At 46.8% G+C, this 16,462-nt stretch overlaps 1 protein-coding gene across 1 annotated transcript in view; it reads right to left on the bottom strand.

The window, feature by feature from the left end:
- Fa2h (fatty acid 2-hydroxylase) overlaps nt 1-10,539 on the bottom strand; it is a 51,932-nt gene extending 41,393 nt beyond the window's left edge. Inside the window, exon 1 of the mRNA XM_050143391.1 lies at nt 10,215-10,539. Coding sequence (XP_049999348.1) covers nt 10,215-10,484 — 270 coding nt within the window. The 5' untranslated portion in view covers nt 10,485-10,539. The remainder of the gene's footprint in view (nt 1-10,214) is intronic.
- Between the last annotated feature and the right edge of the window lie 5,923 nt (nt 10,540-16,462).

Genomic DNA, 16,462 nt, shown 5'->3' with positions numbered 1-16,462 from the left:
TCAAGTGAAAAATAATTTATGATAAATATATTTAAAAATGCAAATTACTTAACAAACTTAAGCCACCTTACTGTTAGTTCTATAAGTTACTGGCATCAGATAGTTACCCAAGTCCCTAAAGACTCCAGTCACAAAGTGCAGCAAAACTGACTTAGCATGCAGGTGTCTGCCAGCTGATGACATAGAAATTCAGCCTCTTTCCTGTTGCTGTGATAGAATATTCAGACAAAAGCAACTTAAGGACAGGAAGGCTTTTTCCTGGTGCCCACAGTTTGAGGGTACAGTCTATCTATCACAGCAGGAAAGGGAAGGAGTTGAAGTAACCGGCCACACAGTGCAGCCACAGTCAGGATTAGAGATTGATCAAATCCCATTGTCAGCCAGCTTCCTTCTCTCCACACAGCCTTGGATCCAAGCCCAGAGAACAGCAAGGCTCTCCTTTAGGGTGGAGCAACTTATCTCGGTCAGTCTAATCAAGATAACCCCTTAAAGCGACTTCCAGAAACTAGCCTAATCTAGACAATCTGTCACATGTGTTCTCGGAGGCTTACCTCCAGGCCGAGTTCAGACCCTGTCAAGCTCACAATCAGTGCTCTCACTGTTGCTGCTCCAACAGCAGCTCCTCCTCCAGCTTCTCCCAGGCCACGGGAGTGTCCCACCTCTCCTGGTTGGCGATTGCTATCATCTGACTACGTGTGATGTAGCAGAATGTGGAGTGAGATTGAAAAATCAGTGTGAAAATCCATGTTTCATGAGTCAGGGAAGATGAGAGAGAACTCACAACTCTGCTGTAAATAAGGACCTGACATAGCCAGGCCTGTTAATATTGGCCTGTTAAACAATTGAAAGTGAGCTAATTAAAAGCTGAGACTCCCCCACCCCCTGAAAGAGACTAACCTGTTCATTGAGGGATTAGGAGAAGCCCCTGGTCCTCAGAGAAACTTGCTAAAGCCACACAAGCTAATCCTGCTGGGAGGTGCTCAGTATGGAGTTTAGAAATGGATACTGGCCTGTTGCTTACTATTGCGTTTCTGAGAAACTGCCTGTGTTGATTCCAGTGTCTTTTTTCCTTTTTTAAGAGCTAGCCAGTTCCCATCCCCTCGTCCTTCATTTAAGGCACTTTGACTTTTTATCCTTGAACTCACTGGCTCTTCTACTTAGAACCAGGAACCAGCTGAGGTTTTTTTTTTTTTTTTTTTTTTTTTAGTGGCACCCTATATCACCAAGGTGGTTAAATTTGGCACACCCAAGGGTTTGCCAGGGTCAAAAGAGAGCATCCAAAAAGCCAGGCTGATCTGGCATTCGCCCTGACCTGGGGTATTATCGATCACAGAAGCCGCATTTATTCCAATGCAGGGAGTTTCAAGTGCAGGCCTTATAATGAGTTAACAATCAGGATGTGGCAGCACACGCTTGTAAGGGGCGGAGGCAGGTGGGTTCCGAGTTGGAGCTCACTTTGGGCTACATGACAAGACTATGTCTCAGAAAATGGCAACGAAACAAACCCTGGAGCTGGGTATGGTAATGTGTACACACACCTGTGATGTGGGCACTTGGGAGGCACAAGCTGGAGGTGAGGAATTCAAGGTAAGGCTCAGGCACATGGGATTCCGAAAACAACAGCAACTACAACAACCCCCCCCCAAGTCTTTCCTTTGATGTTCATGAGTAAATGGTGACCTAGTTTGTAGACTTTCTTTTTTCCTTCCTTCCTTCCTTGCTTCCTTCCTTCCCTTCCTTCTTCCTTCCTTCTTTCTTTCCTTTCTTTTCCTTGAGGCAGGGTCTCATGTTGTTCATGTTTGAGGCTAGCCTCAGATTCCCTATGTGTGTGTGGGATCTTTCTTCCTCTACCTCCCCAGTCTGGGGTTATAGGCATGCACCACCATGCTGGCCTTAATAGGGTGCTAGTGATCAAACCTAGGCCCTCGTGCATGCTAGGGAAATAGTCTACAAGCTGAACCACATCCCAGCCCTACATTTTCATTACTACATTACTACATATGAATAGGGACCACTAGAAAACAATTAATAGGGTTGTATTATTTGAATTCATAAGCTAAAACCAGATTTCTAAAGAAATCTCCCCCAAAACTCTGACTCATTTTGCAGTAGGAAACCTGGGCCTTATGCAACACTAAGCAATGCTGAGAAGTCTTACCAAGCAGAGAAGGATGTAGCCAATGGAATCCTATTTCCCCTTCCTGTGCAAGAAGAAATTATGACTAATTCACGTAAGTAATAATCAACCAGATATGTTATCGACTGTCCAGCTCACTCTACAGAACCACATGTACTTGTAACAGTGGAAATTCTGGCTACCAGCTTTCCCATAACAGGCTGTTCAGGCTTCTTGTATACACCATAGTTCAAATACATCAAAGCAAACCCCCTAAAATTGGCTTACATGATACTACTACTTACACACCACATAATATATTATAAAAATGGGAAGTAAAAGTATTCCCATAATTATGTATTGGAGAAATGCTTCTCATTATAAAACACCAAGTCTGGGCTTCATATTTTTCAGTCATAAGCTTTGCAAGTACATCCCTGAGCACTGGGCTTGTTGTCCACACCTATTACTGACAGGGTGTTCTTTCTGTCGTAGAGAGGAAGAGAGACGGAGAGCAATAGAATTGTGTGTCCACCTTAGAGGGGCGGCAGCTAGAGAAGATTGAGCACCACTACCTGGGGGTGGAGGAGAGATGGTTCCAGTGAAGAACACTGGCTGCTCTTCTAGAGGACCTGGGATCAATTCCTATCATCCCCCATGGCAGCTCACAACTGTCTGCAGTTCCAGTCCCAGGGGATATGACACCTTCTTCTGACCTCTATCAACTCCAGGCACGTACACGGTGCACATATATACATTCAGACAAAACACTCATACATATAAGATACATACAAATAAATCTGAGAGGGGGGAAGAGACAAACAGACACAGAGAATGACACACAGACCATATACACAGACACACACACACACACACACAGAGTGAGGGGGGGGCATACCTAAAGACCGCATGCTCTAGAGAAATTTGCATGAGAAGTCATCAGAAAAGATAACTCGCCCTAGAAATACAGGCGACCTGTGTCATGCCTATGTATATCATACAGGTATTAAGAGCCACTGGGGAACTAGTCACACCCTGAGAGCAAGGTGGTATCCCAATTGCCTTCCCCTTGCCTTGAACTTGTGACAATCTTCCTGCCTCTGCCTCCAAAGTGCTGGGATTACAGACACATACCACTACATCCAGACGGATTGACTGATTGATTGATGACTATTGTTTTTCTTTTGAGATAGGGTCAATATATACAGCCAGAGCTGGCCTTGAACTCTCCATCCCCCCTGTGTTAGTCTCCCGAGCACCAGGATTACAGATGTGTACCACACTGGCTTTATTCCTATTTCCTATGGTCGGATTCACTCTTAGCCCTTGGAGGAAGTCTGAAAGGAAGTGACCAGCAGTGTCTGGGTGAGGAATATGCTCCCGTCACTCCGGCTGAAACACTGGTGAGCAAAGGCAGAAACAAGAGACTCCGTCCTTTCTACCAACGCCAACCCATTTAGCTAATAAAGGAACAGGAGGTAGTTTCCATACATTTTAATTTTTGATATTATCTTTTATGCTATACACACAACCCAGTTTTCCAAGCACCCCATTCCTTGGCTTGTTCAAATTATCTCTTAGTTCCTATAGGCAAGAACAAGTGTGCCAATGTGTCCTAGTGAAACTCGAGTGAGGCAGACAAGTCCATGCCTCAGAGAGTTTGCAATTTCATAGACAAGATGAAAGACAAGATAAGGCAGAAGTGAAGATCCCCTGAGAGAAATAAATCGGGCTAGGTAAAATGCTACAAGGACTTCAGAGAAGGAAAGGGGATGTTATAGAGAACGAGATAAGAGAAAACAAGGCAAAACCTTTGAGATGGTGCCACGGGGATCCAATGAGGATTGCCACGACATGACCAAGCTCTCATCTGAATTGTCACATGCAATGTGGGTCACTGGGGTGACCTTCCCAGGAGAGTGCTGCAATGAGGAGCATGATGGGACTCTGGCCAAGGAAGAGTCACAGCAGGGGAGAGTGTCTAGAAAGGATACTAAAGGGGCTCCTGAGGACAAGCTTGTCACCTGTCGAGTCTCCTACTTTTCTTTTTTCAATTAGTCACCATTTTTTCCCCTTCAACTTGTCTGTGGATCCTTCAGGACAGGGCAAGCTTCAGAGACAGCTGTGGTTAGAGATGGGGAAACACTGAGTGGAGGAAGCCACCCTCAAGAGAGCGCAATGACTTTTAGGGGAGGCTTCGAGACGGAACAGAGCAGCTGGTAGTGGCAGAGGTTAAGATCAGAGCTGCCTCTGGGAGGTGCTGCTGGCTGCCAGGAGACAAGAGCTCATTGCCAGTGTTGAAGAGTCCTACATCTTCCTCTGGGTCGTTTACCTGGGTAAAAAGGCATTTACAGGAAGCCCTGAGGTGCCCTCCCTGCTGTAAAGCCCTGGAACATCTCCAGCACAGTCCAACTTGGAGGTCTGAGCTGAAAGCTTGGAGATCTGGGAACCTACCTCCACATGTATGGTGCAGTGGGGAAGAAAAGTCACTGAAGTCCACTGGGTTGAACTCCTTGGTTGTTTTAAGCAGTTCCCTCTTTTCTGGCAGAGGAAAAGCAAGAGAATGCAGCAACAGAGACTGAGAGATAGTAACCAGGGATACAGGTGGCATGGTAGGAAGAACAATGCTCTCTCTTCCCAGGGTCCATACTTGAAGCCTGTAAGTATGTTACTTTACTTGTCAAAAGGAGTTTGCAGGTGTAAATTAAGGATCGAACTGGGGGAGATTATCTGGGATTATCTGGGTGTAGCCAATATAAGCCTAAAAGCATTATAAGTGGTGGAGCCAGAGGTGGAGTTATGATGCCAGAAGCTGAGGCTAGAGTAATGAGACACCAGCTAGTGGTCACTCAAGGAATACAGGCTGCCCCCGGAAGCTGAAAAGGCAAGACAGGTGGCTCTAGCAACTCTAGAAAAACTGCTGCCCTTCCTGCTCACGTCCGACTTCTGACCTCCAGGGTAAGAGGATACATCAGGTGTGGATTTAAATCTCTGCCTGTGGCATTTTGTTACAGTAGCAATGGAAATGAATTCAGGCAGAAAACCAAAAGGATCAGGTATCCAAGTGGGGTAAAAGAGTCAGTGAGGCAACGGTAGAGGTCAACCTCAGGACCGCTGCCAGGCCAGGGAGGAGCAGGGGATAACCACCCGCCAGCTTCAGGGAAGGGAAGCTCACAAGACCCTGGCAAAGGCAGCTTCAGTAGCAAGGTAGGTTTTGGAGAGGATGGGGTATCTGTTACTTGTCTAAATAAACCAAAACTACATGTGAAGCAACAATGTGTATCATATGGGGTCAGAGAGGGCACACCAAAGAGCAAGGGGAGAAAGGATGACAGAAGCCATCTGGGCATCATTTGGGGGTATTTTCTGGCAGTATTTCCAAAGGTGATAACTCTCATTGTTTCTGGATTCCCAAGAGTCCAGTCTGGAGTGATACCAGGGAACACTCTTGGGATCTGGACATGGAATCAGTGGCCAGGTCTCCGGATGTGCTACTAGCTGGCCCTGGTTTCATCCTTCATGTAAGACTTACTGGTGTTACAGCAGGCCAGAGCAGTTGGAAAAGGATGGCAGTCTTTAACGGGCCAGGCAGGCCCTTGTGTGAAGTCCTTGACGATGAATCCAGTTAGCCGACCTCTCATCCCCACTCCACAATGCATGTGGAGGTAGGTTCCCAGCTCCCCGAGGTTTCAGCTCAGACCTCCAAGTAGGGTTGTGCTGGAGGGAGATGTTCCAGGGCTTTAGAGAAGGGAGGGGACCCCAGGCTTCCTGTATTTAGATTCCCTTCCCGTTTTAATCACTCAAGCCCTGAAGCTCTCAATGTGTATGACAAAGCCTAGCAGAACCATAGGTGGCAGAAGCTGTGGGCTTCCCAGTCACTCAGAGACACATCCTATGTGGCCCTCAAGTCCTCCAGACATTATGCTACCTCATTGCTACAGTCTGGAGACTTGAGATTTACCTTGCTTGGGGGTATTCTCAGGGTAGCTCATATCTCACTGGTCTCCGAATAAGAACCATCTAGGTCTGTGATACCATGTGGGGAAAACACAGGTCTCTTTCTGACTGTTACTGTCTCCTTGGTGGCAGATTTGTGGTTGTGAGGGGACCTGGGTTGGGCTGTGATGAGAGCTAGAACTCCCTCCAGAAACTCATACATTTTCCCATACACAATTCCACTAAGGCCCAGATGACCCACAGAACACTATGTTTAAGAAGTCTTATATCACTCTTTCCTATATATGGGTCCAAGTGGTACCCATGACGGTCTTAGGAGATACAAGAGACAACTTGTAGCTCAGTTGATGGACTGTTTGCCTAGCATGCCCAGGGCCCTAGGTTGGTTCCCAGCATCACATAAACTGAGCATGATAGAACATGCCTTTAATTCTGGAACATGAGTGGTGGAGGCAGGAAGATAAAAAACTCAAGGTCATCCTCTGCTACATAGTGAATTTGAGGCCAGTCTGGGCTACATCATACCTGTCTTCCCTCCTACAAAATTTATATTTATTTTAAAGTGCTTAAAAGTCTGGGTGTGGTGGAGCACATCTTTCGTCCCAGAACTTGGGAGACTGAGGCAAGTGAATCTCTGAATTTGAGGTTGGCCTGGTCTACACAGTGAGTTCCAGGACAGCCAGGACTATGTAGAAAGACACGGTGTCAAAAAAATAAATACAAAACCAAATAAACAAAAGATCTGTGATTCCATTGGTCTTACCACTTAGGGTCAGGAAATGCTAAAATAAAAAGTGAGTCTATGTAGAGAAGAATATCAAATATTATAACTCAAGTGGTGTATCAGTTTATAAAGCGCTGTGACTGAGACTCACGGGGGACCAAAGTAGGGAACATCTGTGGGATTGGCAGGAGGGTTAGACACAAAATCCCTTCCTTGCCTCTTTCTCTCTTTAGATTATTTATGTTTTTATTTTATTGTTTGCATGTGCAGAGTCCACAGGGGTGGGTCAGAGGTCAGCTGGTCCACTGCACAGATCCCAGGGATCACGCTTGTAGCCAGCACCCTCACCCACTGGGCCATCTTGGCAGCCCTGCTCCGTTTTTTGCTGGAAGTGGTGACCACAACTCAAAAACTGGGCTTCGTGTCCGCAGGTGGGAGAGCACAGCTGTCAGTGTTTAGGCTAAGGAGCTTGATCCAACTGGCCTCTGGCAGCCTAGGATAGTCAGGGGCCAGCTTCCTCCATCAGCCGTGGCTTTTACTTGTTCAAGGTGAGCAGCCCATCTCCCCTACCCCACAGTATGTTAGCTCAAACAAGTCTGACTTGTTCCGTGTGTGTGCCTTTGTGTGAGTGTGAATGTGTGTGTGTGAGTGTGTGAGAGAGTGTGTACATAGGGGGTGTGGCAAAGTGGGGAAGAGGGGAGATAAGTGAGGGGGGCCCACAGAAGATATAGAGTGCCCCCACTTAAGGGCTAGGCTGGAGAAGGGTCCCTAGGGGCGGGGGACAACAGTTAGTTCACAGGATTTTCTTTTCGCTCCTCACACAACAGGAGAGGGCTCTTACCTCCAGAGGAGTCAGCACCCCGAATCAAGCAGGACAGAAGGTAACGTGGGGGCTTATCTAGTCATCTCTTTTAATGGACACCCCACTCCTGCCTGATTTCTTCTTTGACTGCTTTTCTCCTTCAGTTTAAAGAGAACTTCGCCTGCTATAGTAAGGCATGTCTGTAACCCCTTCACTGCTATAGTAAGGCATGTCTGTAACCCCTTCACTTGTAAGGCTCAGGCAGAGGGGTCGAGTTTGAGGCCAGCCTGACCTAAACAGCAAGATATCTCACAAAACAAAATGAAACAAAACAAACAAACAAAACCCACCAAAGAAAACGTTAGCTAAAATAAGGAGAACCTTGAACTTGGTTCTGCATTTGCGCTCTGCCAACAGTGACAGGAGACTGGAACATGAGTAACTGTGGCTGCCGTGGGTTTGAAGATGGACTGGTAGATTCTCTCTACATCCTCAGGTTGGGAAACAAGGATATTTGCAACATGACTGCACCGGGACTCTTAGGGTAACCGGGAAGAGAAGAAGTAGGAGGCAAAGGTGAACTGGGTTTTGCCTCTGAGCTCTCCCTCGGGGTCAGGCAGGACAAGACAAAGCAAAATCAAACCCTAATGCTGGATGGTTGGCAAAGCAGGTAGGTGAGGCCATCCAGGGTGGGAGTGCCATTCAGGATGGTGCCGAGTAGAAAGGCCACATCCTCTGGCTCCTGTCTGTAGAACACGGTTACAAAACAATGCAGGCCTGTCAGCTGTCACAGACCTTGGAGGTCTCCAGCGTTCTGGTCCCAACCTCTTGTCAATTTCTGTACTCAATTTTTGGCTAAGTTTTCTGTTCCTTCAGCAAGACCTGATACTAAACACCAGCTTTTCATAGCATGCTGGGCTCCCATTGTGGAATGCCAAGTCTGGGCACTTTATGAAAGCTCTCAAATCCTTCAATTATGAAATCTCCGTTCCCTTTCTATTCAAGGTGATGGCGCTATACAGCTGCCTTCCCTCTGGTCTCGTCACATCCCCTGGAGTGCCCTCCATTCCTTCTTGTCACTGGAGCCAGGATACTCTTCCAAAGATGCAAATCTTTCATGCCACTCCCCTGCTTAAATCCTCTGGCTTTTCCATGGCACTACAAGTCAAGCCCTGGACCACAACCTTTGAGGGTCATGTGATCAAGCCCCAGTGACTTTTGGCTTCCACCTCTTCCCTTTGCCTGATAACCCTTAGTCATCTTGGTTCTATTGCTGTCTCTTGGCTGTATCATACTCTTTTTTTCTCATCCATGCTGTAATGTTCTTCCCACCACTTTGTCTAGCCAAGCCCCATCTTTCAATTAGCTCTTAGTAAAAATGTCACTTTCTCAAGGTAGCTCTTTTTCTCTGAAATCTTCAGCCAGACTCAACATGTAAATATTATACATATGAATGAGATGCATTTAAATAATTATCATGTGGGTAATAGGGTCCCTCCTTTCCCCATCAGCATGCTCATTCTATGAATGGGAACTATGTTTTCTTTAATGTCTGTTGGTGCCTAGCCAGTATTGCCAACCCACTTAAGAACCAAGTGACTGAATAAGATAAGGCTTAGATAAGATAGCAAGAGAGGTCTCCTTGAACAGTGCAGGACCTGCCCTTTCATCCAAAGAGCTAAGCGCACTTGGAAAAAAGAGTAAGCCACAAGGAACAAGCGCTGCTTCCCATCTAATCACCAGTCCTGTGCCAGGCTTGGGAACAAGGCATCAGCTTGGCTCCAACCTGAATCTACCAAGACTTCTGTAGATAGGGACTGTGTCCCCAGCCCTTGGGTCCTCGGGATGGAGACGGCTTTGATTCTGGATTTGATTTTTGTACCACCTAGTTGTTTGATCTCAGACATTTTATAGAACCTCATGGAACCTGTGTTCACATCCTAAAATGAGGTGTGTTGAAGGTAAAAACCCAAGCAGCCTGGACCAGGCAACAGTACACAACTTAGCATCGGGTTGGAAGGATCGAGCTCTTTTCTTTAGCAAGCTGGCTTAGGCACATTCAGTCTTTCACACCCACAACACTGCTTAGGATAGAAATAAAACCAGGGACTGGAGGATATCATCTATAGAACTCTGTCCAGTTCCCCCACCGACCGGAGCCTTGGGAGCTAGCTAAGCAGAACTTTATTTTGCTGTGCCTCCTTGAATCAAGAGAGTGGTGTGCTCGGGAGGTCAGGTGACCCCAGGAACCTATTATTGAAACTAGAAAGAAGACCAGAAAGGCCGATAAAAAAGAAGGAAGAGAAGAGAGAAAGGGGGTGGCGGTGGCTGGGGCCAGAATCAGGAATCTAAGTTGTCAAGGGGCAGAGGCTGCAGAAGGGACATGTTGAAAGGAGGATTCAGCCAGGTCAGGGACTAGCGCTGGGAAGAGGAAGGAAGGGCAGGCTCCTGGTTAACAACCTGGAAAGAAATTGGGGAAGCGGAGGGTGGGGAGGGCGGCCGCTGTCACCTTGCCTTCTCCAAGAGGGCAAGCAGGTGATCTGGGCTCTCTGGAGTGGCGGGCTGGGGGAGGGGTGGGAAGCAGGGAGTGGGGTGTGCCCCGGGCCGGTTGGTACCTGAGGGTCCACTCGCAGTTCACCCACGTAGTACTGCTCCAGCCAGCGGCGGGCGTTGTCCGAGTGTCTGTGAGGTGGCCCATCCAGGTCGGCAGTGATGTCCTGGCCAGCCCGCGCCCGCAGCAGCTGCTCGCCCCCAGGATGGTGCCGCACAAAGCCGGTGAGGTCGTAGAGGCTGGCCCCGCGGCGGACCCAGCAGGCACCAGCCGCCAGGCGCCGCTGGACCTCGGCGGGCGAGAAGGAGGCGGCGGGGGGCGGAGCGGGGGCCATGGCGGGAGAGCGGAGCTCGGAGCTCGGAGCCCGGCCGTCTGCTCCGCGGCCGCCCAGCGCGTCTCTAACATCTCGGGAGCCCGGGCCGCGGCAACGGGCCGGCCGCCACCGCACCTGCTCATTTGCATGCCGGGCTCTCATTGGCCACTCGGTGGGACGCCGCTGGTGCTCGGAGCCGCCTCCCCATTGGCCCGCAGGGACCCGAGCCCGAGCGGCGGGCACGGAGCGCGGCGCCAGGTGGCCCTGGGCAGGTAGAGGGCGTGCCCGCCAGGTGTGTCCCGCTGCGGGTGGATGGCAGCGGATCGAAGTGGACAGTCCGAACGACATCCTCCGTGACCTCGTATCTTCTACTTCAGCTTCACGGGAGAAACTAACTGTACTGAATTCTGCAGTTTGCAGAGGCGACAGAGACAAAAAGCAACAGGACAGAGGTCTAGTCTAGTGCCTGGGGAAGTCATCCCAAATTCAAGCACAGTATATAATAATGTAATATTTAAAAGAATTATATCGTTGTACCATGTGAATGCGCATCTAAATGATGAATATTTATTGGTTTTTATTTTGTTTTGTTTTTGGATTTTCAAGATAGGGTTTCTCTGTAGTTTTTGGTGCCTGTCCTAGAACTAGCTCTTGTAGACCAGGCTGGCCTCGAACTCACAGAGGTCTGCCTGCCTCTGCCTCCCCAGTGCTGGAATTAAAGGCGTGCACCACCATCACCCGGCCCTGAATATTTATTGTTAAAGCATTATAAGTTTATATTATACACATTTTAACTACAATTTAAAATAAAAATTAACACACTTTACTGGGTAGTCTGGATGAGTAAACAGATGACTTTTAAGAGGATTTATGTGTGTGTTCATTTACAGGCACCATGTGCGTAGCATGCCTGTGGAGGCCAGAAGAAGATGTTGATCCCCTTTACAGACTGTTGTGAGCAGCCATGTCTGTCTGTGCTGGCAACCCGGAACTCTGGTCTTCTGCAAGAGCAGCCAGTGCTCTTAACCATTGAGGCAGCTCTCCCGTTGTTTTTGTAAATCATGTTTTATTGGAGTAACAGTCATAATTAGTAGAACAGGGTTGGGAAGGTACACAGCTAGACTGTGTTTTTATTTAAATGTTCTCTATTTTGTTCACTATGGACATTTTTCATTAGTACTGAGTTGTCAAAGACTATTAATGTATTTATCTTAGGAATTACTCTTTACTTTATTAACTTATAAATTTATTATATATCTATCCATCTATCAGCATCTCTCTGTCACCTCTCAATCTTGTAATAAAGACATAGCTGATTCAATGCCCTCCCCAGCCTCCTTATTTTCCTCTTGTTTGGGAAGGGCAGGGGTTTTGAAGACATCCTGAGGTAGAGATGGATCGCTGGCTTGCCTGGTAATTGATGGGCTTGCGTCTACATCATCTCTTTTGTGAGTTTATTCTGAGTGATAATTTTATTCTTGATTTCTGGATAAGACACCATCTGGTGAATGGACAATAAAACTGTAATATTTTCAAGAAGGAAAAATATTTATCCTGGGGCTAGAAGATAGTAACTAAGACCCTTCACTGCCTTTCCAGAGGACCATAGTTCAGTTCCCAGCACCAATGTCAGGCAGCTCACAATCACCTATAATCAACTCCAGCTCCAAGGGATCCTATGCCCTCTATGGCCTCCATGGGAACACACATGTTTTGGTGGTTGTTGTTTGTCTTGATTTTCAGACAGGGTTTCACTGTATAGCTTCAGCTGGTATAGAGCTGGCTTTGTAAACCAGGCTGTCCTTAAATTCATACAGATTGACCTGCTTCTGCCTCCTGAATACTAAGATGAAAGATGTGTACCACCACACCCAGCAACAAATTATTTTTAAAAATCTTTAAAACATTTATCTTGAGATTTGAAATTACCTTGAGTTTTTGGCAGGTTCTTAAATGTTGATGCCTCTCACTGTCTTACATCATACCCCTGGGAGAATCCTGGATGGAGAACAGGGAATCGTGTCTCCTTTACATGAGGAAAAATAGGAGCCTTGAAGGCAAAGTCTGTGGATTGGGTGTGTCATCAGAGCCTTGTTAATAACAAGGAGGGTCACATACAGCTTTTCCTTCTCAGCTACAGACTGTGATTTGGAACCAGACTCCCATTTCTGAGGTTGCCCCATTCCAGCTGGCTTTTGACTCCCTTCCAGAAAATGTTTCTCCAGGTTGCCTCTGTTGTTGCCCAGACAGGGCTAGCACTAGCACTGTGTGGTAAGCCTGTGTCAGAAACCTCAGGGCCACTCTCACAATAGATGCATTTAAGGTCAGGCTATCTGGTCTCAATCCCCGCCCCCGCCCCGGGGTAGGTAAAAGTTCTACTGTGCCCATAGGTCTGCTAAGGAACAGCTAGCCAGCAGGCCTGAGCAATGAGACATAAATGGTCACCCTCACCCCATTCTCACGCCTTCTATGTTTCAAACACTTGGCATGGCAGAAGCAGCCAAGCCCAGGTTCCTCAGGTGTGTCTGCTGAGCACAGCGGAGGAAACGCCCCTTACTGTTACTGTTTCTCACGACTGCCGTCAATGCTAGTTGTCTGAAGCCGAACAAACAAGTAACAGTTCAGAACTGTAACACCCACATTTTTGCCCTGGTAATTCCACGTCTAGAAATCTGACCTTGCAGATATACTGCACCAAGGCCAGGTGTGGTGGCACACACCTTTGATCCCAGCACTTGGGAGGCAGAGACTGGTTGATCTCTATGAGTTGAGGCCAGCCTGGTACACACAATGAGTTCCCTGCCAGGCAGAATTCCATGATGAGACCCTGTCTCAAAATCAACAAACACAATAAACGAGCGGTTAGCATGCCACACACATTGTTCTTCGTTCCCATTACAATGTCCTGGAGATTATTTCACCCACTAGACACGAGCCTGCCCAATTCTTTCTAATGGCTATATGGTATTTTGCTATCATTTCTCCCTCATGATGTATAATAATACATAATGCATTATTAATAGCATAAATGCTATTATAAATAATAGAAGTAATTACAGCGTATTTATAGAGTAGAGACAGCCCAAATATACATCAGGTATCCTTGCTGTCTACTTGGTTTGAGGCAAATCTCTTCATGGGTAGTTGACTCACAAGCTTCCAGAGTCTCCTATCTTTACCCTCAATGTTGCTATGGGTATTCTGGGATTACAAAAGACATGCTAGGATTATAGGTGCATGCTGAGATTACAGATGCACGCTGGGATTGCAGATGCATCCTGGGATTACAGATGAATGCTACTTTACATGGGTCCTGGAGACCTGAACTCAGTGCTTTCTACACTGGTCATCTCCCCAACACAAATTCTTGACAAAACTTTCATAACACAACAATACAACAGTATAATAAACAGTATGTCATAAATAAATAGGGTCTATTTCAGGTAGTGACATTTAGTTTAACACTGGGAGCTCAATAACATTCACCACATAAACAAAACTCAACGCCATATGGTCACCGAATGAATGCAGAAAAGGCATTTGACACAATCTAGTCAAACATTCTGACATCATTCATCTTCTCACACCAGGGGAAACAGAAAGCACATCTTCGACCTGATAAAGATAATTTACAGATCCCACAACAAAGGTCAAACTCGACGGCAAAAAGACAATAACTTCCCATCAGGAAGTGTGTGAAAATCCCATATCATATTTATGTATCACGATACCAAACAAACGAACAAGCAAAAACCTCGACAACAACAAAAGATTATCCTCTTTGAGACAGAGTCTCACTATATAGCCCAGGCTGTCCTGGAACTCACTATATAGAGTGGGCTGGCTTTGAACTCACAAAAATCCATCTGCCTCTGCCTCCTCAGTGCTGGAATCAAAGGCATAAGTCACCACACCTGCCTTTTGTTTTGTTTTGGGGAGAGGAACAGAATCTCAAGTGTCTCAGGCTGGCCTCCAAGTCTCTCAATGCCCGAGGATGACCTTGAACTCCTCACCTTCCTGCTTTCACTCTCCTGCTGTGATTACAGGTGTGGGACGTTCTGCCTGCCCCTGCAGTAAACTTTAAACCAGCTCCAGGACAGGCTCCAAACGCTACAGAGAAACCCTGTCTCGAAAAAAAGGAGGAGGAGGATGGAGGAGGAGGAAAAGAAGAGGAATTTATTTAGGCTCAGAGGAAAGAAGCTGACTTGTCTTCACTGGGAGATGACACCGTGGTCTAGGCAGAAAAGCCAGGAACAATTGGCACACACACACACAAACTAGAATAAATGAAGTTAGCAAGGAAATAGATTCAAGGTCAATTTACAGAAACCAACTACAGCCCCACGTACTAGAAACGAGTGATCAGAAGTTGAAATTTTGAAAAAAAGCACTTGATATAGTATTTAAAATGTGAAATAGAGGGACTAGGTAGATGGCTTTATAGGCAAACTGCTTGGTATACAAGCATAAGGACCAGTTAAGGTTCTGCCATACACACATACATTTATGCCAGGCAGGCTTGGTGGCTGCCTGTAATCCCAGCGCTCAGGAGGCAGGGATAGAAGTCCCGAAGTCATCTGACTAGCTAGACTAGCTGTATTGATGATGAGAGACCCTGCCTCAATGTACAAGGTGGAGAGTGACCAGAAGAAGATGTCAGATGCCAACCTCTGGCTTCCATACATATGTGCATCCACATGCATTCATATATGAGCATCCACATGTGAACATCCACATATGCCCAGGCAACAACCAAACCACCACTCACCATGCAAAAGAGAGAGAAAAAGTATGTGTGAAATAGGAATATATCTGACAAAAGTCACTCAGTGATTATGCACTAATAGCGATAAAACATTGCTGAGTAATGTAGAAAGAATTCTAGGTATTGACACATACTCTGCTTAAGGCCAGCCATCCTTGACTACATCATGAGTTTGAGGCTAGCCTGGGCTTCATGAGAGAGACCCTGCTTTAAAAATAATGAATTAGAATATATAATAGTGTTAATATGTCTGTTCTTCCTAATTTGATTTAAAGATTTAACGTGCAATCATGTTCTGAGAGCTCCACAACACTCATCATACACATGCATACACACACACACACACCTCAGTTCACTCTTAGCTCCTGCAGGTCCTCACTCAGTTCTCTCTCCCGCCTCTCCTTTGGAAATGCCGGGGGTAAATGCTGAATGGAGCAATGAGTTCTGGCACAGACCCTAGGCCGTGAACTTGCCGAGGGAGTATATTGGCCACAAGTGAGGTTGTGAGCCACCTGCTCCCAGCCTGGCTTCTCCTACCTGCTTGTGCACTCATGTCTTGCCACTTTGAGCCTAAGTGGACAGAAAATCTACTCTACGTGCAAGGAATGCCCCTGTGGTTTGCTAGCTGTAACCCAAAAATGGCTCTCCGCAGATTGCCCCTGGGGGAAAGCAAAATGGCCATCAGTGGCAGAGACTGTCAGGGATGATAACACATGCCTGTAATCCTGTACTTGGGAGGCAGAGAAGGAGGCCAGCCTGGCTTACAGAGTGAGTTCCAGACCAGCCAGGGCTACAGAGTGAGCCCTTTAAAAGGACAAAAAATAAAAATTGAAAAAAAAAAAAAGATCCCAAATAACCCAGAACCCCTAATTCAGGACAGGTGCATTTCCCATCCCTCAGGGTGTTGAAGGCTGAGGTGCCCAGAGCCTCAGGGCTCCCCAGGGGCAGAATGATCTGACCACAGTGGCACTGCATCCCATAAAGTAAGAAAGCTAGGCCAGTTTGCACCTTCACCCCCGTGTCTTACTGATTGTTTGACACTGCCCTCTCATCCTTTGCTCAAGATCAGAGCTTTTGCCGTTCAGCCAAAGCCTGGTGAAACTCCATCGGCAACCATGCAATATTGTCTTCTTTGTTGTATTTTCTGTCGCAGCCACCTTAGGCATGCGGCAATAGCTACTGGTTTTCCATTTCTAAGAACGATGTAAAAGTCTTTCCTTTCTCTAGTCTTCCT

The sequence above is a fragment of the Alexandromys fortis genome, unplaced genomic scaffold, assembly GCF_014885135.2.
Source record: "Alexandromys fortis isolate MF-2015 unplaced genomic scaffold, M_Fortis_MF-2015_v1.1 scaffold_1, whole genome shotgun sequence".
In the NCBI taxonomy this organism is placed as follows: domain Eukaryota; kingdom Metazoa; phylum Chordata; class Mammalia; order Rodentia; family Cricetidae; genus Alexandromys; species Alexandromys fortis.
Note: the sequence above shows the minus strand (reverse complement) of the source record. Positions and strands in the feature narration are given on the sequence as shown.